General features: G+C 41.1%; 3 protein-coding genes and 1 pseudogene across 3 annotated transcripts; 1 reads left to right on the top strand and 3 right to left on the bottom strand.

Annotated features, from left to right (window-relative positions):
- Nucleotides 1-2,245: 2,245 nt before the first annotated feature.
- Nucleotides 2,246-3,550, bottom strand: LOC144646396 (adenosine receptor A1-like). The gene has a single exon (XM_078505966.1). The coding sequence runs from the start codon at nucleotides 3,548-3,550 to the stop codon at nucleotides 2,246-2,248; it is 1,305 nt and encodes a 434-aa protein (XP_078362092.1).
- A 5,475-nt stretch (nucleotides 3,551-9,025) lies between these two features.
- On the bottom strand, nucleotides 9,026-10,198 carry LOC144646387 (adenosine receptor A1-like). Its single transcript, XM_078505953.1, has one exon. The coding sequence runs from the start codon at nucleotides 10,196-10,198 to the stop codon at nucleotides 9,026-9,028; it is 1,173 nt and encodes a 390-aa protein (XP_078362079.1).
- Nucleotides 10,199-11,876: 1,678 nt separating this feature from the next.
- On the bottom strand, nucleotides 11,877-13,175 carry LOC144646380 (adenosine receptor A1-like). Its single transcript, XM_078505939.1, has one exon. It carries the CDS (start codon nucleotides 13,173-13,175, stop codon nucleotides 11,877-11,879), a length of 1,299 nt encoding a protein of 432 aa, XP_078362065.1.
- Nucleotides 13,176-21,006: 7,831 nt separating this feature from the next.
- On the top strand, nucleotides 21,007-22,174 carry LOC144646371 (histamine H2 receptor-like; annotated as a pseudogene).
- Nucleotides 22,175-27,424: the final 5,250 nt, after the last annotated feature.

Raw genomic sequence — 27,424 nt, 5'->3', positions numbered from 1 at the left:
TATCAACAGTAGGAAGCTTACAAAATTAAATACGAGAACTTAGATTAAAAATCACAACTTTGAAATTAGAAATAGCGAACTTAAATTAAGCTAAAGCAAGCATAGGAAATTAAAAATGAAAAGCTTATTAAGATTTCTGGAATTGGTTTGCTCAGCTAACTAACTAAGAGCAACCCTTGAATGAAAAGCAATATAACTTCATTAAGGAAAATAAGTTCAGCTGGCGAACTTCCGTGGAAACTAATATAAAACCAGGAACTTTTAATTATGAACGGAAAACTCAAAAGAATAAGGTACCGAAATGTTTGTCCTACTAAATGAACTGCGGTTATGAACAAAAGCTGCAGATGTACAGGTGTACAATTTCCAAACGCACGATGAATGAATTTCTACTTGGGCAGGAACTAGTCGAACTACTGTTGGTTTTTGTGTAATTTTCTCAGTGACAAACACTGTCTATTATATCGGTGAGACGAGTAAATGCGGCTAAATATTATAACAACTGTGTCACGTCCATATATAGCTTTTTGTAATTTTGGACTACAATTACATGATCGAATGTTTAACGATTACTTTCTTATTCTTAACGAGACTCCCGGTCGAATCTCTACAGCAAAACAGTGAGCTTAAAACTGACTTCCTCTGAAATCACGGAATTATACTAATTTCCCTCGTTACACTGGAAGACCATTAACTGATGAACGTGATTCCGTGGATAAATAAAGTTTTCTTACTTTTCTTACTCTTACTCTAACTTGGCTTCGAGGCTTGGGGGAATAAAACAAAAGAAATGATTTATTCATTCCTGAACCTCAACGTGATATCTTTTGTTATATTCCCCCAAGCCTCGGAGCCAAGTTAGAATTTTAATATATCGGAAATGGCCTATTCCTGAGCTGTCCATTATCATTTACAGTAGGTCCGTACTGGAAAATTTGGACCGCTCAGGAAACAAATCAGAATTCTCCTTTTATTATGGATCAGAGATACTTCTGACTCTTAAGCCAAACACAATGGATATATATATATTTGCGAGACCATTAGGTATACCGCTTTAACATTTTATTAGCGTCTGTTTATGGTTACTTACTAGGCTTCCGATATTTACAAGTATCCGAAAAACAGGTGTAGAATGGTCACGGTTAAAGGGACACAATTAGGGACACTGTCCTGCTGGAATAGCGAAATTTCAACCAGCTTATTTCCACGTTATATCGCCAAATGCCACCAAATATACAGCTTAGTTGGACAAAGAGATTCTATAGAGTAAAATAGAAGCAGTAGTTTCGAGATAAAGTACAGGATTGCAAGAATTAAAAGGTTTTAGTTTATGAAATTTGAATGATTTATTGACAGGATGTCAAGAAATAAAAATTGCCATTCTTGTGACAGTTTAACCTTTCTAGCCGTTATTTTGTCTGTTTAGTTTATATTTATTTGTTTATACACATTTTTGGCGATGATTTCTTCTGATTTTAAGATAATAAAGGAAGCTTAAAGCAAGCTCCTGGCCATTTCTTGCTCACGTTTGCAGCGATGACCTCGGTCTTCGTATCGCCTCCTGCTGACATTTTTGCTGGCTGCTAATCATCTCAAATAACGTATGTTCATCCATGGACTTTGATCTGGTCAGTTTACGGTAATGTTGCCAGGAACATTCAGGTTGAAGGCTTGAGGACTGAGGATGAAGTAATGCCTGGAAACTTAGGGTTTGAGGCTGGTCGCTGGTGTCTTCGAGGTAACCTTGGCTTCCTTTTCGTGTTACGCAGCGTTAAAATTTGGATGGCACTATCTTCGGTCTTCGTAACACTTCCTGTCGAAGATTTAAATGCTTTCCGGTCTTCCTGACTAACGCTCGGTCATCCAAGGACTTTGATCTCATCATTTCACGGTAATGGTGCCGGGAACCTTTAGGTCCTTTAGGTTGAGGGCTTAAGGATTAAGGTTGAAGTGGTGAATGGAATCTTGAGGTTTGAAGTTGATCGTTGGTATCCTCAACATGACTTCGCCTTCCATTTCTTGTCACGCCGCTTTTAACCTTGATTGCTGTAAAACCAGTCAGTCAAAGTTCTGCCATTTTCTTGTTTCTTACCTCTGATGGCGCTGTCTTTGGTCTTCGTATTGCTTCCTGCCAAGAATTGTGCTGGCTGCTGATCATCTCAACTAACGCACGTTCATCCAAGGACTTTGATCGTCCCATTTTGCGGTAATGGTGTCGGGAACCTTCAAGGCCCGCCTGGATCTTTCAAGCAAGAGACTTATCGCTGGTGTCTTCGTGATGACTTCGGGTTCCTTTTCTTGTTACATCGCTTTTAACTTGTATTACTGGTTTGGTTGCGATCATCTTGGGTTGATGAATATCGACACATATGCATATCATTCTGTTTGTTTTATCTGATGGAGCTGACGTACGTCTTCCTCGCTTCACTTCTCCATGAGTCCTCCACTGATGAGTGTCTTCAAGGTTTGTAATCGAGCCGCAGCTTCGAATCCGTGATCTTGGTGTGCTGTTGATCTCCGGGACATCTTCCACTGACTGGGCAGATCCTATTCGTCTGACGATCTTCTTTGCGCCGGCTGTAGTTTTCTTCGTCGTTATCATCTCTAGCATCGCGTTTCTATAGCGGCGGTCCCTGTAGCAATAAAGAACTGGGTTGATAACAGAGTTGAGGTGAACCATAATCATCGACCAACGGAAATACGAACTTCTACGAAGTGCGGGATTTGCCTCTCCGAATAACACGTAGACTGACGACGGAATGAACGAAATTAACACAGCAGCTGTCAGCATGGCAGTCGTTTTGGCGACTTTGGTGGTGAGCTTGGCTTTGATGAGAGAACGGACTTCGCTAAATGAGTTTATGTTCCGTTTGCACACACAAAGGTAAACCCGTAGGTAGAAATAGCCGACTAGTATTATGCACACAACTGCAGGGAGAGTGGCAACCATGTTGATGACCACAAGGTATTTGTACTGGACACCAGCGAGTTTCATTATACGCGGTGGAATTGTTATGAACAAACATAGAAGCCACGCACTTTTAGCATACTTCTTGACACGGCCTCTGGTAACGATGACTTTGTATTCTGTCGACTTGGTTATCGCCACGTACCTCTCCCAAGCAATCACAGCTAGATGATACGTAGACGAGCAACCCCCGATATACAGTGTCAGAGCATTTACGAAAGCTATTCTGCATAAAATACCCGGAGTCATATACCTCTTGAGGAGAATAAACACATCTAAACAGATTGCCAACGGCATGGAGACAGCGCCTATTAAAACATCCGCTACAGCTAAGCTTGCCAACAAAATGTTTGAGTTGTGTTCTTTTAACTCTCTGTTCAATTTTATTGCTAAGATTACTAAGATGTTTAGAAGAATGGCAACAGGGCAAATCATGAGTGTTATGGCAGCCGCAATCTTAAACGCAGTTCTTTCGCTTAATACCCAAATATGTACTGGTTCAACTGGGCAAAAAAACTCAGACAGCACCTGGACCACATGGCTTGAAGCGTTCGCAGCCAGATCTGTATTGCTAGGGTTCATCTTGATGCCAGGATCACTACTTTCAACACAAAAACTGATAAATCAGTTACTTTCATTTTCTCATTGTGAGAGGTCTGGCCTTGAATGTCATCTTCTTTGGTGTTTTTGGTGTTCATGATCATCTAATATCTCTAGTTGTCCACCATACTTCTTCCAGCGGAGGCGTTGCTACGAGTGAAGCCGAACTTGTTTATTGAACATGTTCAGCAGACAAGTTTTTCGGGAATATTCTGCACTTTGTGTTATGCAAATGAACGGAAGCGGGGACAGAGAAAAAATAGTACCTTTTGTATCTTGTTTAAAAACCTGGGCAAAATCTGTTATCTTCAAAAAGAAAAAGGTATAAATGTATATCTAATATAACAGGAGCCCATGGGCTCCTCATATCTAATAAATCGAATGGCGAAACGGTTTCTCTAATGATACGTTTGCAGCATAAAACATGAAACAAAGCAATGCAAGATTTATACTAATTTCTCTATGCGTGATACAGCGTGGAAAGAAGCAATGGGGTTAGACTAGCACGAGGAATATAAAAGAGTCTGTGAAGAGCCATCATCTCTGTCTATCCCTCCAGGCGTTCCTATTTTTACGACTGAGAGAAAATTCGTTGAGAACTGTTCAATTTCAGTGCTAGTCAGTAACCTTGCAAAACATTTCAGTGAGCCGGACATTGGCCGTGGTCACATCTACGCCGTAAGGACAGTTTACCTCTGGTTAGTCTCAAGTTACATTAAGTCATACTAGTTAGTGGTTCCAGTCGACGTTGCAGTCACACCAACGCAGTTAACTACAGTTAGTTCTGATTAGCCTTTGGATGACGTCATAATTAAAGTAGCTCGTGCACATTGAAGCAGCCCTTATTGTTGATCCGTTAAATGTAAATATGGTTGAAAGGCGAAAGCTATGTCTAGTTATCCCTCTTATTTCTTTCTTACTGGAATTAAAAAGGGATTGCATCTATCGAAATAAAGTTGCCTTACTTCCTGGCCCAAAAAACAAAGTGTTAAGCAGAATTATCATGTAAAAACGGTGAATACAACTAAAGAGCGAATACAGAAAGCGAAACAAAAACACAATACCGGAAAAATACCAGATAAACAAGATTTATTGCGGAACAAGAGACAAGACAGGAAAGAGAAAAGGTTCATTGAATTCAACCGGTTTAGCGAGAAAACAACTGAGAAGGAGAAGCGATGAACGCAAGCCAGTCAAACCACGGGAGGATAACCCCAGATCGCGGATTCGTCGCTTTGATAGGAGGCACACTTCCTCCTTCAGCCACTGAAGCGAAAGTCTTTCTTATCGCCCTCGCAGTGATCAACATCGTCACATTTCCTGTTACCGCTGCCTTGAACACGATGGTGATAATAGCTGTGAAAACGAAGTCCCGACTGAGAGCCAACAAGCCCAACATACTACTTGGGTGTTTGGCCACCACCGATTTGTTAGTAGCTGGGATTGTTCAACCCCTGTTTGCAGCGTCACTGATAACCATCGTTCTCGACGAGACAACGACGGGATCGTGTGCATTGCAAAATATCTCGCAGTTTTTTACGAGTGTTCTGTGTGATACTTCCCTTCTTCACCTGGCTTTAATAGGCGGGGACAGATATCTAGCCATGAAGCACACTTTCGCGTACAATACCGGAATTGTAACCGAAGCTCGTTTACTAATTGCTTCTGCTCTGGCGTGGATATTTTCCCTTGTTTTGCACATTCCTCTTTTCTTTGACAAGGCTGTATTTTTTATCATCAATAACACCTTTATTGGACTCTCTTTTGCCATGATCGTTTTTTGCCAAATCACAGTCTACCGTGAGGTTCGCCGACACGAAAAGCAAATTTCAACTCAGCAAGTTACAGAAGAGGCAAGGCAGAAATTTCTGAAAAACAAAAAGATCTTTCAACTGACAGCTATCATTATTTCAGTTCTATTCCTTTGTTATATACCTATTTGCGTTGTTAGAGTAATAATCTATCTTGGTAACATATCTTTAGCAATACTGTATGCATGTTGCCTGACAGCCGTGTGGGTGGCAATATTGAACTCTTTCCTAAATCCACTTATCTACTCGGTCAGAATGAGACAGTTTCGCGTAGCGTTTATTGAATTAACTTGTAGAACTGCAAACGTTGCTGACGCCGACGAAATCGAAGCTGGACAAGGACACGAAGGGGATCGTCAAACCGAGGAACAAGCAAATGTAAACAACACTAACAATGATAACAATGAGATTTTGTCTGAGCTTGAAAATTATGTCCAAAAGCTGAACTGGAGCTCGATCAGAAAACCTTTGCAGCGTCGCCATAGTATATAATAGCTCCAACAAACAGTGTCATAAACCGCTTGGTAAGAATAAACACATCTGAACAGATTGCCAACGGCATGAAGACAGCGCCCATTCGATTTGATGTTCGAATGACTGTTGTTCGATTTGTGTTCTTTTAACTCGCTTCTCAGTTTTAATGCTGTGATTACTAAGATGTTTAGAAGAATGGCAACGGGGCAAATAATGAGCGTTATCCCGACGGCAATCTTGAGCTCGGCCTTGTCGCTTAAAACCCAAATGTGTATTGGTTTAACTGGGCAAGAAAACTCAGACAGCACCTGGACCACCTGGCTTGAAGCGTTCGCAGCCAGATCTGTATTGCTAGGATTCCGAATCTTGAGGATCACGACGTTCAACACAAGAACTGATAAATAACGTTCAACTACTCACTATGAGAGGTCTGACCGTGATTTCCGTCTCCTTTCGTGTTCATGATCATCTGATGTCATTTGATGTCCACCATACTTCTTCCAGTATAGGCGTTCCTACGAGTAAAGCTGAACTTGTTTATTGAACATTTTTAGCAGTCAAGTTGTTCGAGAATATTCTGCACTTTGTGTTATGCAAATGATCGGCAGCGGGGACGGGGAATAATAGTACCTTATGTATTTTGTTTAAAAACCTGGGCAAAATCTGTTATCTTCAAAAGGAAAAAGACACACAACCTTAGCGTGGGCGTGTTATTATCGTTTCCACTATTTACTCCCGTGAAGACTTACCGCGCATTATCCGTTTCAGTTCATTTTCAATACCTTTTTTAGGCCGCTGATCACGATCGTGCTTCTAATATGTACTCATTGCGGATCTATTGTTTGTTTCAGCCACCTCCGGACACACCGTAGCAATTTATCAACAAACAAGATGTCTTTGGTTATCTTCGATTACGAATGACGAACAGCAACATTGTTTGCCAAAAACAGTCGCTCTGAAAAGAAAATCAATTCAGAGAGAAAGGAATGAATCAACAGATCGAATTAAAATACGAAAACAAATCCTCTATTATTTTGCCCTTGGTTAACTTTTAGAATTGTTTCATCGTAACTGCAATCAACACAGTTAAAAATGCATAAGATAACAGGTATATCTTTCCTTAAAATCTTAACTTTTCTTTGTAACGATTTCGTAGAAAAATGACTGTTATTAGATCCACAAATAAGAGATTTTTTTTCGTTTTATGGAAAATATGAACCGTGCATGATTGTTCTTGTTTCTGGTTGGACTTGGGCGTTGGGTTTACGTAGTCAATTATATTCGTGTTATTTAACAAGCATGTTTGGTTCTTATGGGGAAATAAGAAAAAAAACGTTACCAATATGGTTGACCAGACATATCTAAACTAAGTTTTCTTCTTAGAAAACAGTTTTCTTTCGTGGTATCAGTTAAATAAGTAAATTGGCGGGACTAATTCCTGAGCTGTCTATTATCATATACAGTAGGTCCGTACTGGAAAATTTGGATCGCTCAGGGAACAAATCAGAATTCTCCTTTTATTTTTTACCAGAGATACTTCTGACTCTTAGGCAAACTAGGCTACCGATATTTACAAGTATCTGAAAAACAGGTGTAGAATAGTTAAAGGGACATAATTAGAGACACTGTCCTGCAGGAATAGAATTTCAATCAGCTTATTTCCACGTTATATCGCCAAATGCCACCAAATATGCAGCTTAGTTGGACAAAAAGATTCTATAGAGTAAAATAGAAGCAGTAGTTTCGAGATAAAGTACAGGATTGCAAGAATTGAAATGGTTTACAGTTTATGAAGTTTAAATGATTTATTGACAGGATGTCAAGAAATCAAACTTGCCATTCTTGTGACAGTTTGACCTTTCTAGCCGTTATTTTGTCTGTCTAGTTTATATTGATTTTTTTTAACATTTTCGGCGATGATTTCTTCTGATTTTAAGATAATAAAGGAAGCTTAAAGCAAGCTCCTGGCCATAATCACGAAAACACAATATTTCAGCCGGGACAGTGTTCCTTTAATATGAGGCAAGGGAACAAGACTTGGTGTTCCAGAGCGGTTTTTCAATGCATATGAGTATTCTGAAAATAAAACCAACGTAATCACAATTGGCCAATCACAACAAACGCAGATAACGGTAAGTCTATCAGAACTCGAAGCAAAAAGTTCTACAGCTGACGTCAAGCGCAGGGAAAATAGCGTGAGATAACACGAAAGCAAAACAACACGTGACTGATGTCAAATGTCAATGGAAAACCATTCTACATGAGTTCAGTTAAATTAAATAGTTAAATAATTCTGACATTTTAGAATGTTCACTTCAAACATTGCCTGGCAATCCTTAACACCTCGTTGTAAAACCTGTCAGTTCACGTTTTTGCATTATGTTATTTCTTGCTGACGTTTGCAGCGATGACCTCGGTCTTCGTATCACCTCTGGCTGGCATTTTTGCTGGCTGATAATCATCTCAAATAACGTATGTTCATTCATGGACTTTGATCTGGTCAGTTTACGGTAATGTTGCCAGGAACATTCAGGTTGAAGGCTTGAGGGCTGAGGATGAAGTAATTCCTGGAAACTCAGGGTTTGAGGCTGGTTTAAATGCTTTCCAGTCTTCCTGACTAACGCTCGCTCATCCAAGGACTTTGATTTCATCATTTCACGGTAATGGTGCCGGGAACCTTTAGGTCCTTTAGGTTGAGGGCTTAAGGATTGAGGTTGAAGTGGTGAATGGAATCTTAAGGCTCGAAGTTGATCGTTAGTGTCTTCAACATGACTGCTCCTTCCATTTCTAGTCACACCGCTTTTAACCTTGATTGCTGGTTTTCTTGTAAAACCAGTCAGTTAAAGTTCTGCCATTTTCTTGTTTCTTTCCTCTGATGGCGCTGTCTTTGGTCTTTGTATTGCTTCCTTACAAGATTTGTGCTGGCTACCGATCATCTCAAATAACGTACGTTCATCCAAGGACTTTGATTGTCCCATTTTGCGGTGATGGTGTCGGGAACCTTCAGGTGGAAGGCCCGAAGCGCGAGGCTGAAGTGATGCCTGGATCTTTGAAGCACGAGGCTTATCGCTGGCGTCTTCGTGATGACTTCGGGTTCTTTTTCTTATCACGTCGCTTTTAACTCGTATTACTGGTTTGGCGATCATCTTAGGTTGATGAATATCGACACATATCATTCTGTTTGTTTTATCTGATGGAGCTGACGTACGTCTTCCTCCTTCATTTCCCCATGAGTCCTCCGCTGATCAGTGTCTTCAAGGTTTGTAATCGAGCCGCAGCTTCGAATCCGTAATCTTGGTATGCGGTTGATCTCCGGGACATCTTCCACTGACTGGGCAGATCCTATTCGTCTGAAGATCTTCTTTGCGCCGGCTGTAGTCTTCTTCGTCGTTATCATCTCTAGCATCGCGTTTCTATAACAGCGGTCCCTGTAGCAATAAAGAACAGGGTTGATAACAGAGTTGAGGTGAAGCATCATCATCGACCAACGGAAATACGAACTTCTACGAAGTGTGGGATTTGCCTCTCCGAAGAACACGAGGACTGACGACGGAATAAACGAAATTAACACGGCAGCTGTCAGCATGGCAGTCGTTTTGGCGACTTGCGTGGCAAGCTTGGCTTTGATGAGAGAACGGACTTCGCTAAATGAGTTAATCTTCCGTTTGCGCACACAAAGGTAAACCCGTAAGTAGAAATAGCCGACTAGTATTATGCACCCAACCCCAGGGAGAGAAGCAACCACGTTGATGACCACAAGGTATTTGTACTGGACACCAGCGAGTTTCATTATACGCGGTGGAATTGTTATGAACAAACATAGAAGCCACGCACTTTTAGCATACTTCTTGACACGGCCTCTGGTAACGATGACTTTGTATTCTGTCGACTTGGTTATCGCCACGTACCTCTCCCAAGCAATCACAGCTAGATGATACGTAGACGAGCAACCCCCGATATACAGTGTCAGAGCATTTACGAAAGCTATTCTGCATAAAATACCCGGAGTCATATACCTCTTGAGGAGAATAAACACATCTAAACAGATTGCCAACGGCATGGAGACAGCGTCTATAAGAACATCCGCTATAGCTAAGCTTGCTAACAGAATGTTCGAGTTGTGTTCTTTTAACTCTCTTCTTAATTTTATTGCTAAGATTACTAAGATGTTTAGAAGAATGGCAACAGGGCAAATTATGAGTGTTATGGCGGCCGCAATCTTGAACGCGGTTCTTTCGCTTAATACCCAAATATGTATTGGTTCAACTGGGCAAAAAAACTCGGATAGCACCTGGACCACCTGGCTTGAAGCGTTCGCAGCTAGATCTGTATTGCTAGGGCTCATCTTGATGCCAGGATCACTACTTTCAATACAAAAACTGATAAATCAGTTACTTTCATTTTCTCATTGTGAGAGGTCTGGCCTTGAATGTCATCTTCTTTGGTGTTTTTGGTGTTCATGGAAGACCATTAACTGATGAACGTGATTCCGTGGATAAATAAAGTTTTCTTACTTTTCTTACTCTTACTCTAACTTCGCTTCGAGGCTTGGGGGAATAAAACAAAAGAAATGATTTATTCATTCCTGAACCTCAACGTGATATCTTTTGTTATATTCCCCCAAGCCTCGGAGCCAAGTTAGAATTTTAATATATCGGAAATGGCCTATTCCTGAGCTGTCCATTATCATTTACAGTAGGTCCGTACTGGAAAATTTGGACCGCTCAGGGAACAAATCAGAATTCTCCTTTTATTATGGATCAGAGATACTTCTGACTCTTAAGCCAAACACAATGGATATATATATTTGCGAGACCATTAGGTATACCGCTTTATAAATTCATTAGCGTCTGTTTATGGTTACTTACTAGGCTTCCGATATTTACAAGTATCCGAAAAACAGGTGTAGAATGGTCACGGTTAAAGGGACACAATTAGGGACACTGTCCTGCTGGAATAGCGAAATTTCAACCAGCTTATTTCCACGTTATATCGCCAAATGCCACCAAATATACAGCTTAGTTGGACAAAGAGATTCTATAGAGTAAAATAGAAGCAGTAGTTTCGAGATAAAGTACAGGATTGCAAGAATTAAAATGGTTTAGTTTATGAAATTTGAATGATTTATTGACAGGATGTCAAGAAATAAAAATTGCCATTCTTGTGACAGTTTAACCTTTCTAGCCGTTATTTTGTCTGTTTAGTTTATATTTATTTGTTTATACACATTTTTGGCGATGATTTCTTCTGATTTTAAGATAATAAAGGAAGCTTAAAGCAAGCTCCTGGCCATTTCTTGCTGACGCTTGCAGCGATGACCTCGGTCTTCGTATCGCCTCCTGCTGACATTTTTGCTGGCTGCTAATCATCTCAAATAACGTATGTTCATCCATGGACTTTGATCTGGTCAGTTTACGGTAATGTTGCCAGGAACATTCAGGTTGAAGGCTTGAGGACTGAGGATGAAGTAATGCCTGGAAACTTAGGGTTTGAGGCTGGTCGCTGGTGTCTTCGAGGTAACCTTGGCTTCCTTTTCGTGTTACGCAGCGTTAAAATTTGGATGGCACTATCTTCGGTCTTCGTAACACTTCCTGTCGAAGATTTAAATGCTTTCCGGTCTTCCTGACTAACGCTCGGTCATCCAAGGACTTTGATCTCATCATTTCACGGTAATGGTGCCGGGAACCTTTAGGTCCTTTAGGTTGAGGGTTTAAGGATTAAGGTTGAAGTGGTGAATGGAATCTTGAGGTTTGAAGTTGATCGTTGGTATCCTCAACATGACTTCGCCTTCCATTTCTTGTCACGCCGCTTTTAACCTTGATTGCTGTAAAACCAGTCAGTCAAAGTTCTGCCATTTTCTTGTTTCTTACCTCTGATGGCGCTGTCTTTGGTCTTCGTATTGCTTCCTGCCAAGAATTGTGCTGGCTACCGATCATCTCAACTAACGCACGTTCATCCAAGGACTTTGATCGTCCCATTTTGCGGTAATGGTGTCGGGAACCTTCAAGGCCCGCCTGGATCTTTCAAGCAAGAGACTTATCGCTGGTGTCTTCGTGATGACTTCGGGTTCCTTTTCTTGTTACATCGCTTTTAACTTGTATTACTGGTTTGGTTGCGATCATCTTGGGTTGATGAATATCGACACATATCATTCTGTTTGTTTTATCTGATGGAGCTGACGTACGTCTTCCTCGCTTCACTTCTCCATGAGTCCTCCACTGATGAGTGTCTTCAAGGTTTGTAATCGAGCCGCAGCTTCGAATCCGTGATCTTGGTGTGCTGTTAATCTCCGGGACATCTTCCACTGACTGGGCAGATCCTATTCGTCTGACGATCTTCTTTGCGCCGGCTGTAGTTTTCTTCGTCGTTATCATCTCTAGCATCGCGTTTCTATAGCGGCGGTCCCTGTAGCAATAAAGAACAGGGTTGATAACAGAGTTGAGGTGAACCATAATCATCGACCATCGGAAATACGAACTTCTACGAAGTGCGGGATTTGCCTCTCCGAATAACACGTAAACTGACGACGGAATGAACGAAATTAACACGGCAGCTGTCAGCATGGCAGTCGTTTTGGCGACTTTGGTGGTGAGCTTGGCTTTGATGAGAGAACGGACTTCGCTAAATGAGTTTATGTTCCGTTTGCACACACAAAGGTAAACCCGTAGGTAGAAATAGCCGACTAGTATTATGCACACAACTGCAGGGAGAGTGGCAACCATGTTGATGACCACAAGGTATTTGTACTGGACACCAGCGAGTTTCATTATACGCGGTGGAATTGTTATGAACAAACATAGAAGCCACGCACTTTTAGCATACTTCTTGACACGGCCTCTGGTAACGATGACTTTGTATTCTGTCGACTTGGTTATCGCCACGTACCTCTCCCAAGCAATCACAGCTAGATGATACGTAGACGAGCAACCCCCGATATACAGTGTCAGAGCATTTACGAAAGCTATTCTGCATAAAATACCCGGAGTCATATACCTCTTGAGGAGAATAAACACATCTAAACAGATTGCCAACGGCATGGAGACAGCGCCTATTAAAACATCCGCTACAGCTAAGCTTGCCAACAAAATGTTTGAGTTGTGTTCTTTTAACTCTCTGTTCAATTTTATTGCTAAGATTACTAAGATGTTTAGAAAAATGGCAACAGGGCAAATCATGAGTGTTATGGCAGCCGCAATCTTAAACGCAGTTCTTTCGCTTAATACCCAAATATGTACTGGTTCAAATGGGCAAAAAAACTCAGACAGCACCTGGACCACATGGCTTGAAGCGTTCGTAGCCAGATCTGTATTGCTAGGGTTCATCTTGATGCCAGGATCACTACTTTCAACACAAAAACTGATAAATCAGTTACTTTCATTTTCTCATTGTGAGAGGTCTGGCCTTGAATGTCATCTTCTTTGGTGTTTTTGGTGTTCATGATCATCTAATATCTCTAGTTGTCCACCATACGTCTTCCAGCGGAGGCGTTGCTACGAGTGAAGCCGAACTTGTTTATTGAACATGTTCAGCAGACAAGTTTTTCGGGAATATTCTGCACTTTGTGTTATGCAAATGAACGGAGGCGGGGACAGAGAAAAAATAGTACCTTTTGTATCTTGTTTAAAAACCTGGGCAAAATCTGTTATCTTCAAAAAGAAAAAGGTACATAAATGTATATCTAATATAACAGGAGCCCATGGGCTCCTCATATCTAATAAATCGAATGGCGAAACGGTTTCTCTAATGATACGTTTGCAGCATAAAACATGAAACAAAGCAATGCAAGATTTATACTAATTTCTCTATGCGTGATACAGCGTGGAAAGAAGCAATGGGGTTAGACTAGCACGAGGAATATAAAAGAGTCTGTGAAGAGCCATCATCTCTGTCTATCCCTCCAGGCGTTCCTATTTTTACGACTGAGAGAAAATTCGTTGAGAACTGTTCAATTTCAGTGCTAGTCAGTAACCTTGCAAAACATTTCAGTGAGCCGGACATTGGCCGTGGTCACATCTACGCCGTAAGGACAGTTTACCTCTGGTTAGTCTCAAGTTACATTAAGTCATACTAGTTAGTGGTTCCAGTCGACGTTGCAGTCACACCAACGCAGTTAACTACAGTTAGTTCTGATTAGCCTTTGGATGACGTCATAATTAATGTAGCTCGTGCACATTGAAGCAGCCCTTATTGTTGATCCGTTAAATGTAAATATGGTTGAAAGGCGAAAGCTATGTCTAGTTATCCCTCTTATTTCTTTCTTACTGGAATTAAAAAGGGATTGCATCTATCGAAATAAAGTTGCCTTACTTCCTGGCCCAAAAAACAAAGTGTTAAGCAGAATTATCATGTAAAAACGGTGAATACAACTAAAGAGCGAATACAGAAAGCGAAACATAAACACAATACCGGAAAAATACCAGATAAACAAGATTTATTGCGGAACAAGAGACAAGACAGGAAAGAGAAAAGGTTCATTGAATTCAACCGGTTTAGCGAGAAAACAACTGAGAAGGAGAAGCGATGAACGCAAGCCAGTCAAACCACGGGAGGATAACCCCAGATTGCGGATTCGTCGCTTTGATAGGAGGCACACTTCCTCCTTCAGCCACTGAAGCGAAAGTCTTTCTTATCGCCCTCGCAGTGATCAACATCGTCACATTTCCTGTTACCGCTGCCTTGAACACGATGGTGATAATAGCTGTGAAAACGAAGTCCCGACTGAGAGCCAACAAGCCCAACATACTACTTGGGTGTTTGGCCACCACCGATTTGTTAGTAGCTGGGATTGTTCAACCCCTGTTTGCAGCGTCACTGATAACCATCGTTCTCGACGAGACAACGACGGGATCGTGTGCATTGCAAAATATCTCGCAGTTTTTTACGAGTGTTCTGTGTGATACTTCCCTTCTTCACCTGGCTTTAATAGGCGGGGACAGATATCTAGCCATGAAGCACACTTTCGCGTACAATACCGGAATTGTAACCGAAGCTCGTTTACTAATTGCTTCTGCTCTGGCGTGGATATTTTTCCTTGTTTTGCACATTCCTCTTTTCTTTGACAAGGCTGTATTTTTTATCATCAATAACACCTTTATTGGACTCTCTTTTGCCATGATCGTTTTTTGCCAAATCACAGTCTACCGTGAGGTTCGCCGACACGAAAAGCAAATTTCAACTCAGCAAGTTACAGAAGAGGCAAGGCAGAAATTTCTGAAAAACAAAAAGATCTTTCAACTGACAGCTATCATTATTTCAGTTCTATTCCTTTGTTATATACCTATTTGCGTTGTTAGAGTAATAATCTATCTTGGTAACATATCTTTAGCAATACTGTATGCATATTGCCTGACAGCCGTGTGGGTGGCAATATTGAACTCTTTCCTAAATCCACTTATCTACTCGGTCAGAATGAGACAGTTTCGCGTAGCGTTTATTGAATTAACTTGTAGAACTGCAAACGTTGCTGAAGCCGACGAAATCGAAGCTGGACAAGGACACGAAGGGGATCGTCAAACCGAGGAACAAGCAAATGTAAACAACACTAACAATGATAACAATGAGATTTTGTCTGAGCTTGAAAATTATATCCAAAAGCTGAACTGGAGCTCGATCAGAAAACCTTTGCAGCGTCGCCATAGTATATAATAGCTCCAACAAACAGTGTCATAAACCGCTTGGTAAGAATAAACACATCTGAACAGATTGCCAACGGCATGAAGACAGCGCCCATTCGATTTGATGTTCGAATGACTGTTGTTTGATTTGTGTTCTTTAAACTCGCTTCTCAGTTTTAATGCTGTGATTACTAAGATGTTTAGAAGAATGGCAACGGGGCAAATAATGAGCGTTATCGCGACGGCAATCTTGAGCTCGGCCTTGTCGCTTAAAACCCAAATGTGTATTGGTTTAACTGGGCAAGAAAACTCGGACAGCACCTGGACCACCTGGCTTGAAGCTTTCGCAGCCAGATCTGTATTGCTAGGATTCCGAATCTTGAGGATCACGACGTTCAACACAAGAACTGATAAATAACGTTCAACTACTCACTATGAGAGGTCTGACCGTGATTTCCGTCTCCTTTCGTGTTCATGATCATCTGATGTCATTTGATGTCCACCATACTTCTTCCAGTATAGGCGTTCCTACGAGTAAAGCTGAACTTGTTTATTGAACATTTTTAGCAGTCAAGTTGTTCGAGAATATTCTGCACTTTGTGTTATGCAAATGATCGGCAGCGGGGACGGGGAATAATATTACCTTATGTATTTTGTTTAAAAACCTGGGCAAAATCTGTTATCTTCAAAAGGAAAAAGACACACAACCTTAGCGTGGGCGTGTTATTATCGTTTCCACTATTTACTCCCGTGAAGATTTACCGCGCATTATCCGTTTCAGTTCATTTTCAATACCTTTTTTAGGCCGCTGATCACGATCGTGCTTCTGATATGTACTCATTGCGGATCTATTGTTTGTTTCAGCCACCTCCGGACACACCGTAGCAATTTATCAACAAACAAGATGTCTTTGGTTATCTTCGATTACGAATGACGAACAGCAACATTGTTTGCCAAAAACAGTCGCTCTGAAAAGAAAATCAATTCAGAGAGAAAGGAATGAATCAACAGATCGAATTAAAATACGAAAACAAATCCTCTATTATTTTGCCCTTGGTTAACTTTTAGAATTGTTTCATCGTAACTGCAATCAACACAGTTAAAAATGCATAAGATAACAGGTATATCTTTCCTTAAAATCTTAACTTTTCTTTGTAACGATTTCGTAGAAAAATGACTGTTATTAGATCCACAAATAAGAGATTTTTTTTCGTTTTATGGAAAATATGAACCGTGCATGATTGTTCTTGTTTCTGGTTGGACTTGGGCGTTGGGTTTACGTAGTCAATTATATTCGTGTTATTTAACAAGCATGTTTGGTTCTTATGGGGAAATAAGAAAAAATACGTTACCAATATGGTTGACCAGACATATCTAAACTAAGTTTTCTTCTTAGAAAACAGTTTTCTTTCGTGGTATCAGTTATATAAGTAAATTGGCGGGACTAATTCCTGAGCTGTCTATTATCATATACAGTAGGTCCGTACTGGAAAATTTGGATCGCTCAGGGAACAAATCAGAATTCTCCTTTTATTTTTTACCAGAGATACTTCTGACTCTTAGGCAAACTAGGCTACCGATATTTACAAGTATCCGAAAAACAGGTGTAGAATAGTTAAAGGGACATAATTAGAGACACTGTCCTGCAGGAATAGAATTTCAATCAGCTTATTTCCACGTTATATCGCCAAATGCCACCAAATATGCAGCTTAGTTGGACAAAAAGATTCTATAGAGTAAAATAGAAGCAGTAGTTTCGAGATAAAGTACAGGATTGCAAGAATTGAAATGGTTTACAGTTTATGAAGTTTAAATGATTTATTGACAGGATGTCAAGAAATCAAACTTGCCATTCTTGTGACAGTTTGACCTTTCTAGCCGTTATTTTGTCTGTCTAGTTTATATTGATTTTTTTTAACATTTTCGGCGATGATTTCTTCTGATTTTAAGATAATAAAGGAAGCTTAAAGCAAGCTCCTGGCCATAATCACGAAAACACAATATTTCAGCCGGGACAGTGTTCCTTTAATATGAGGCAAGGGAACAAGACTTGGTGTTCCAGAGCGGTTTTTCAATGCATATGAGTATTCTAAAAATAAAACCAACGTAATCACAATTGGCCAATCACAACAAACGCAGATAACGGTAAGTCTATCAGAACTCGAAGCAAAAAGTTCTACAGCTGGCGTCAAGCGCAGGGAAAATAGCGTGAGATAACACGAAAGCAAAACAACACGTGACTGATGTCAAATGTCAATGGAAAACCATTTTACATGAGTTCAGTTAAATTAAATAGTTAAATAATTCTGACATTTTAGAATGTTCACTTCAAACATTGTCTGGCAATCCTTAACACCTCGTTGTAAAACCTGTCAGTTCACGTTTTTGCATTATGTTATTTCTTGCTGACGTTTGCAGCGATGACCTCGGTCTTCGTATCACCTCTGGCTGGCATTTTTGCTGGCTGATAATCATCTCAAATAACGTATGTTCATTCATGGACTTTGATCTGGTCAGTTTACGGTAATGTTGCCAGGAACATTCAGGTTGAAGGCTTGAGGGCTGAGGATGAAGTAATTCCTGGAAACTCAGGGTTTGAGGCTGGTTTAAATGCTTTCCAGTCTTCCTGACTAACGCTCGCTCATCCAAGGACTTTGATTTCATCATTTCACGGTAATGGTGCCGGGAACCTTTAGGTCCTTTAGGCTGAGGGCTTAAGGATTGAGGTTGAAGTGGTGAATGGAATCTTAAGGCTCGAAGTTGATCGTTAGTGTCTTCAACATGACTGCTCCTTCCATTTCTAGTCACACCGCTTTTAACCTTGATTGCTGGTTTTCTTGTAAAACCAGTCAGTTAAAGTTCTGCCATTTTCTTGTTTCTTTCCTCTGATGGCGCTGTCTTTGGTCTTTGTATTGCTTCCTTACAAGATTTGTGCTGGCTACCGATCATCTCAAATAACGTACGTTCATCCAAGGACTTTGATTGTCCCATTTTGCGGTGATGGTGTCGGGAACCTTCAGGTGGAAGGCCCGAAGCGCGAGGCTGAAGTGATGCCTGGATCTTTGAAGCACGAGGCTTATCGCTGGCGTCTTCGTGATGACTTCGGGTTCTTTTTCTTATCACGTCGCTTTTAACTCGTATTACTGGTTTGGCGATCATCTTAGGTTGATGAATATCGACACATATCATTCTGTTTGTTTTATCTGATGGAGCTGACGTACGTCTTCCTCGCTTCATTTCCCCATGAGTCCTCCGCTGATCAGTGTCTTCAAGGTTTGTAATCGAGCCGCAGCTTCGAATCCGTAATCTTGGTATGCGGTTGATCTCCGGGACATCTTCCACTGACTGGGCAGATCCTATTCGTCTGAAGATCTTCTTTGCGCCGGCTGTAGTCTTCTTCGTCGTTATCATCTCTAGCATCGCGTTTCTATAACGGCGGTCCCTGTAGCAATAAAGAACAGGGTTGATAACAGAGTTGAGGTGAAGCATCATCATCGACCAACGGAAATACGAACTTCTACGAAGTGTGGGATTTGCCTCTCCGAAGAACACGAGGACTGACGACGGAATAAACGAAATTAACACGGCAGCTGTCAGCATGGCAGTCGTTTTGGCGACTTGCGTGGCAAGCTTGGCTTTGATGAGAGAACGGACTTCGCTAAATGAGTTAATCTTCCGTTTGCGCACACAAAGGTAAACCCGTAAGTAGAAATAGCCGACTAGTATTATGCACCCAACCCCAGGGAGAGAAGCAACCACGTTGATGACCACAAGGTATTTGTACTGGACACCAGCGAGTTTCATTATACGCGGTGGAATTGTTATGAACAAACATAGAAGCCACGCACTTTCAGCATACTTCTTGACACGGCCTCTGGTAACGATGACTTTGTATTCTGTCGACTTGGTTATCGCCACGTACCTCTCCCAAGCAATCACAGCTAGATGATACGTAGACGAGCAACCCCCGATATACAGTGTCAGAGCATTTACGAAAGCTATTCTGCATAAAATACCCGGAGTCATATACCGCTTGAGGAGAATAAACACATCCAAACAGATTGCCAACGGCATGGAGACAGCGTCTATAAGAACATCCGCTATAGCTAAGCTTGCTAACAGAATGTTCGAGTTGTGTTCTTTTAACTCTCTTCTTAATTTTATTGCTAAGATTACTAAGATGTTTAGAAGAATGGCAACAGGGCAAATTATGAGTGTTATGGCGGCCGCAATCTTGAACGCGGTTCTTTCGCTTAATACCCAAATATGTACTGGTTCAACTGGGCAAAAAAACTCGGATAGCACCTGGACCACATGGCTTGAAGCGTTTGCAGCTAGATCTGTATTGCTAGAGTTCATCTTGATGCCAGGATCACTACTTTCAACACAAAAACTGATAAATCAGTTACTTTCATTTTCTCATTGTGAGAGGTCTGGCCTTGAATGTCATCTTCTTTGGTGTTTTTGGTGTTCATGATCATCTAATATCTCTAGTTGTCCACCATACTTCTTCCAGCGGAGGCGTTGCTACGAGTGAAGCCGAACTTGTTTATTGAACATGTTCAGCAGACAAGTTTTTCGGGAATATTCTGCACTTTGTGTTATGCAAATGAACGGAAGCGGGAATAGAGAAAATTAAAAATAGTACCTTTTATATCTTGTTTATAAACCTGGGCAAAATCTGTTATCTTCAAAAAGAAAAAGATACATAAATGTATATCTAATGAATCGAATGGCGAAACGGTTTCTCTAAAGTTTGCTGCATAAAACAAGAAACAAAGCAAGGGAAAAAATTATGCGAGCTTTAAATTGATTTCCGTGTACGTAATACAGTGTGGAAAGAGGTTAGACCAGCACGAGTAATATAAAAGAGTCTGTGAAGAGCCATCATCTGTGTCTATCCCTCCAGGCGTTCCTATTTTTACCACTGAGAGAAAATACGTTGGGAACTATTCAATTTCAGTGCTAGTCAGTAACCGTGCAAAACATTTCAGTGAGACATTGGCCGTGGTCATATCTACGCCGTAACTACAGTTTACCTCTGGCTAGTCTCAAATTACATGAAGTCATATTAGTAAGTGGTTCCAGTCGACGTTGCGGTCACACCAACGCAGGTAACTACAGTTAGTTCTGATTAGCCTTTGGATGACGTCAGAATTAAAAGTAGCTCGTGGCACATTGAAGCAGCCCTTATTGTCGATCCGTTAAATGTAAACATAGTTTGATGGCGAAACCTGTGTCTAGTTATCCCTCTTATTTCTTTTTTCTTTCTTACTGAAAAAAAGAGGGATTGCATCTATCGAAATAAAATTACCTTACTTCCATGTCCAAATAGCAAAGTGTTCAGCAGAATTATCATGTAAAACGGTGAAATACAACTAAAGAGCGAATACAGAAAGCGATCAATTGAAACATAAACACAATACCGAAAAAATACCAGAGGTAAAAGATTTATTGGTGAACAAGAGACAAGACAGGAGAGAGAAAAGGTTCACTGAATTAAACAGTTTAGCGAGAGAACAACCGAGAAGGAGAAGCGATGAACTCCAGCCAGCCAAACCACGAGACGATAACCCCAGATTGCGGATTCGTCGCTTTAATGGGAGGCACACTGCCACCTTCAGCCACTGAAGTAAAGGCCGTTCTCAGTCTTCCTCGCAGTGATCAACATCGTCACATTTCCTGTTACCGCTGCCTTGAACGCGATGGTGATAATAGCTGTGAAAACGAAGCCCCGACTGAGAGCCAACAAGCCCAACATACTACTCGGGTGTTTGGCCACCACCGATTTGTTAGTGGGTGTGATTGTTCAACCCCTGTTTACAGCGTCACTGATAACCATCGTTCTCGACGAGACAACGACTGGATCGTGTGCATTGCAAAATATCTCGCAGTTTTTTACGAGTGTTCTGTGTGATACTTCCCTTCTCCACCTGGCTTTAATAGGCGGGGACAGATATCTAGCCATAAAGCACACTTTCGCGTACAATACCGGCCTTGTCAACGAAGCTCGTTTATTAATTGCATCTGCTCTGGCGTGGTTATTTTCCCTTGTTTTGCACGTTCCTCTTTTCTTTGACAAGGCTGTATTTTTTATCATCAATAACACTTTTATTGGCCTGTCTTTTGCCATGATCGTTTTTTGCCAAATCACAGTCTACCGTAAGGTTCGCCGTCACGAAAAGGAAATTTCAACTCAGCAAGTTACAGAAGAGGCAAGGCAGAAAATTCTGAAAAACAAAAAGACCTTTCAACTGACAGCTATCATCATTTCAGTTCTTTTTCTTTGTTATATACCTATTTGCGTTGTTAGAGTAATAATCTATCTTGGTAACATGTCTTTAGCAATACTATATGCATGTTGCCTGACAGCCGTGTGGATGGCAATATTGAACTCTTTCCTAAATCCACTTATCTACTCGGTCAGAATGAGACAGTTTCGCGTAGCGTTTATTGAATTAACTTGTAGAACTGCAAACGTTGCTGAAGCCGACGAAATTGAGATGCGAGTGTTTGGATCGCGCAACGCTGTGGTCAGATTTAAAGCTGGACATGGACACGAAGGAGATCGACAAACCACGGAACAAGCAAATGTAAAGAACAATAACAATGATAATAATGATATTTTGTCTGAGGTTGAAAACTATATCGAAAAGCTGAACTGGAACTCGATCAGAAAACCTGTGCAGCGTCGCCATAGTATATAAATCGCCCACTATATATTTAACTCAATTTGTAAATATCATGAACAGTGAAGAAATTATTCAACATGACACGAGCGTGGGACAAAGAAAAAATCTGAGTCCCCGACGGGAATCGAACCCATGGCCTCCCAGATACCGGTTGGGCGCTCTAACCAACTGAGCTACAGTTGGTTAGAGCGCCCAACCGGTATCTAGGAGGCCATGGGTTCGATTCCCGTCGGGGACTCAGATTTTTTCTTTGTCCCACGCTCGTGTCATGTTGAATAATTTCTTCACTATTTATCACCGAGCTTAAAATTTACCATCTTTATTATTTACTATCATGAACAGTATTTCAACGTTGGTGTTATTGAAATAATTCTGCATCTGCGAAATTAAATATGAAAATAAATGTTATTTAACGCTGTCTATTCAAAGTTTTGTTAATTTTTCTGCAGTATTTCGAGGCACAAATGGGGGAAATTCTCCGAGTGAAGATTTTGTTCAATCCCGCATGAGTTTTGGTTAGTGTGATTAACAACACCACAGCCTGTGAGAAATTCTCTGCTTAAGGGGTTGCGACGGGGACCTCCCTTTCCCAGAAATTATATATTGCGAACGAAATTAACACGGCAGCTGCTGGCGACTTTGGTGGCGAGCTTGGCTTTGATGAGAGAACGGACTTCGCTAAATGAGTTAATCTTCCGTTTGCGCACACAAATGTAAACCCGTAGGTAGAAATAGCCGACTAGTATTATGCACACAACCCCAGGGAGAGTGGCAACCATGTTGATGACCACAAGGTATTTGTACTGGACACCAGCGAGTTTCATTATGCGTGGTGGAATTGATATGAACACACATAGAAGTCACACACTTTCAGCATACTTCTTGACACGGCCTCTGGTAACAATGACTTTGTATTCTGTCGACTTGCATTGGTTATCGTCACGTACCTCTCCTAAGCAATCACAGCTAAATGATACGTAGACAAGAAATCTCCGACAAACAGTGTCATAATTTATACCTCTTGATAAGAATAAACACATCTGAACAGATTGCCAACGGCATATGGAGACAGAGCCCATTAGAACATCTGCTACAGCCAAGCTTGCTATGTTCTTTTAACTCAGTCTCTTCTCAGTTTTACTAAGATGTTTAGAAAAATGGCAAAGGGGCAAAATAATAATAAAGTTACAAGCAAAAAAGTTTAACTTTGAAAACTCTTCCGCTCAACAATATTTCAAAAACTCGTATCGCAATCTGTTTTACAGTTGATTTCAGCTTACTCTGGCCGCCCGCTTTGCGAAGTTTGTTGGGAATTTGGAAACTTGGTAACGAAGTTGCCAATTACGTTGCAAGTTTACGAATCAAGTTGCGAACTTCGATACAAAGTTCAGATCGCCATGACTTCCGAGCGCAAAATTTTTTTTGGGATCACTTTCTTGGTGAGCTTGGAAACCAGGCTTGGTTTGGTAGCCAAGCCTTCTCGTCACAATATGATCTTGTTTACAGACAACAGCGAAATTTTCACAGAATATCTACTGAAAGGTTCTTTCAAGCTTCTTGAGAGTAACAGCGATTCCAAAACTTATTTTGGTTTTCTAGTTGACGAAACATCCGAACTTCGGTATACCATAAAATCGCTATGTTTTCGATACTTTGGCTCAGCCGGGGCTCAGCCCGGAAGTAAGAAATGTTGAAACAGAAAAACTCACGCAAACGAAAGAATGGATGAATATCTTTATTTTACCTGATAAGAGTATTCGATGTTTGTTTAGAAATGCCAAGCGATTCTTGAAATTATTTTGGTTTCGAAGTAGACGAATTTTACGAGCTTGTGCATACCATAAATCCGCTACGTACGTTCTCGATGAAAGTGAGCCCACAAGTTCAGAAGGTCATGCTAGTGGGCTGTGATTGGCGGACGTCGATCCGTCTTGTTTGTATAGCATGTCGAAAGATGAGCGGGTCAAAGTGTCATGAAAGTAGCGATTTTATTAGAACCAAAATTTTCGACCAGACATAATCTAGAACAAGCTTTAATTCCACTAACTAAAAACATTTTTCATTCGTGCATTGTATTATAAAAGTAAAATCGGCGGAACTAATTCCTGAGCTGTCCATCTTTATTTAGCGGTAATTTCGTACTGGAAAATTTGGACTGCTCAGGGAACCAATCAGGATTCTTCTTTTTATTATGAAACAGCTTGCAAATATAATGAAAGACACTTCTGACACTTAGGGGCAGATACAATGGATTTAGATATTCGCGAGACCATTTAGTTAACTTAATAAATCCATTAGCGTCTGTTCGTGATTACATAGATTCGCGATGTAATGCAACTAACCACTCAATGATCAATTTTTAATCTCTTCTGTGTGATACCGAATGAAAATTGTGTTGACAGGTAATGAGAATACGAATCGTTTTCTTATCTTAAGAAAAGGAGTATAGTGAGTAATATGAGTCAACCGAACAAGACTTGGTGTTCACGTCTAACCTTGCTTGGCAATCGTTACAGCTTTGTTGTTTTTTCCTGCAAGTTCACGCTCTGCCATTATCTGTTTTCTTGACGACGTTCGTAGCGATGTCTTCGTTCTTTGTATTGCTTCCCGCTGACATTTTTGCTGGCTGCTGATCATCTTAAATAACGCACGTTCATCTAACGAATTTGATCTTATCATTTCACGGTAATAATTAATGTCGGGTACCTTCAGGTTGAAGGCTTGAGGACTGAAGATGAAGTAATGCCTGGAAACTCAGGCCTTGAGGCTGATCGCAGGTGTCTTCGAGGTGACCAAGGCTTCCTTTAAGATGTCTTTGGCTTCCTTTTCGTGTCACACCGATTTTAAATTTGGATGACACTATCTTTGGTCTTCGTATCGCTTCCTGCCGTGATTTGTAGTGGCTGCCGATTATCTGAAATAATGGACGTTCATCCAAGGACTTTGATCGTACCATTTCACGGTAATGGTGTCGGGACCCGTCAGGTGGAAGGCTTGAGGAATGAGGCTGAAATGGTGCCTGGATCATTGAAGCACGAGGCTTATCGCTGGTGTCTTCATGATAACTTAGGGTTCCATTTCTTATCAGACCGCTCTGAACTTGTATTCCTGGTTTTGTCGTGATGATCTCAGGTTGATGTATATCGACACATATCATTCTGTTTGTTTCACGCGATGGAGCTGAAGTACGTCTTTCGCGCTTCACTTGCCCATGAGTCCTCCGCTGATCAGTGTCTCTCAGGTTTGGAATCGAACCGCAGCTTTGAATTCGTGATCTTCGTATGTGGTTGTTCTCCGAGACATCTTCCACTGACTGGGCAGATCCAATTTGTCTGACGTTTTTCTTTGCACCGGCTGTAGTCTTCTTCATCGTTAACATCTCTAGCATCGCTTTTCTATAGCGGCGGTCCCTGTAGCAATAAAGAACAGGGTTGATAACAGAGTTGAGGTGAGCCATCATCATCGACAAACGGAAAAACGAACTTTTACGAAGTGCAGGATATGCGTCTCCAAATAACACGTAGAGTGACGATGGAATGAAGAAAATTAACACAGCAGCTGTCAGTATGGCAGTCGTTTTGGCGACTTTGGTGGCGAGCTTGTCTTTGATGAGAGAACGGACTTCGCTTATCGAGTTAATGTTCCGTCTGCGCACACAAAGGTAAACCCGTAGGTAGAAATAGCCGACTAGTATTATGCACACAACCCCAGGGAGAGAAGAAACCATGTTAATGACCACAAGGTATTTGTACTGGACACCAGCGAGCTTCATTACTTGTGATGGAATCACTAAAAACACAGTTGCAAGCCATGCAATTCCAGCATACTTCTTGACACGGCCTCTGGTGACGAGGACTTTGTACTTTGTCCACTTGGTTACCGCCACGTACCTCTCCCAAGCAATCACAGCTAGATGATACGTAGACGAGCAACCTCCGACGTACAGTGTCAGATCATTTACGAAAGCTATTCTGCCAAAGATATCCGGAGTCATATACCGCTTGAGAAGAATAAACAAATCCGAACAGATAGCCAGCGGCATGGAGACAGCGCCCATTAGAACATCCGCTACAGCTAAGCTCGCCAGCAGAATGTTCGAGTTGTGTTCTTTTAACTTTCTTCTCAGTTTCACTACTAAGATTACTAAGATGTTTAGAAAAATTGCGACAGGGCAAATAATGAGTGTTATGGCGGCATTAATCTTGAACGCGGTTCTTTCGTTAAAACCCCAAATATGTATTGGTTTAACTGGGCAAAAAAAATAAGACAGCACCTGGACCACCTGGCTTGAAGCGTTCGTAGCTCGATCTGTATTGTTAGAGCTCATCTTGATTCCAGGATCACTTCGTTCAACACAAGAAATGATAAATAACGCCGGTTCAAGTTCTCACTGCGACAGGTCTGGCCGTGTATATGGTGTTAGACCAGCACGAGTAACATAAAGGGGTCTTGTGAAGAGCCATCATCTGTGTCTATCCCTCCACGCGTTCTTTTTTAACGAATGAGAGAAAATACGTTAGAAACTGTTTCAGCGCTAGTAGTATGGGGAGTTACCGTAGGGCGCACTTAATATTCAAAATGGTGGCCGATCTCAACGTACGAATATAAAATAATAGTAAAAAACGAGCTTGAAAATTTAAAAAGGAAACGCGTCAATGTAGGGGGATATGTAAGGATAGAAAAAAAAGACGGATGCGAACAGGTGTAACAGGTTTGCGTTGTAACTCTCAACTATCATAAAATAAGTTTAAAAACGGCGTTCAATATCACCTGAAAAGAAAAAAGACATGGCGCGGGGCCAGGACGAAAAAAATATGGTTTTATTTTTAAAAATGGAGTGACGTCATACCGTTTGGCAAGAACTAAATACCGTCACAAAGTAAAACGTGTTTACCCGAACAAGTTTTGTCAGGTTTGGTTTAAAACCTTATAAGACATACAAACGCACACACGCACACACATACACTCAGTTCAGATAACCAAAGCAGTGAAAGATGGTTCCAAACAGTCAAGTCGATATCAGTTCGAAACCTCTGTTGACAGTGGATGAAGTGGAAAAAGTCAAGCGTCAAAAGGTGGATGGTTTCATTAGCCATGTCTTTCAGTTGACGTTTGCTGCCATGTTTGACACGCTGATCAATGAAGAGAAGGTGAAGCATTGCAATGGATGCGCTATTCAACACCCTAGTCAGAGACAACACTCCTGTCTCATGATGGAGAACGAAGAGGCCTGGATGTATTACCGCGATAACGTGCTGGAGAGAA

This window comes from Oculina patagonica, chromosome 1 (assembly GCF_052425735.1).
Source record: "Oculina patagonica isolate OP01 chromosome 1, crgOcupat, whole genome shotgun sequence".
NCBI lineage: Eukaryota > Metazoa > Cnidaria > Anthozoa > Scleractinia > Oculinidae > Oculina > Oculina patagonica.
This window is presented reverse-complemented; position numbering and strand designations above follow the sequence as displayed.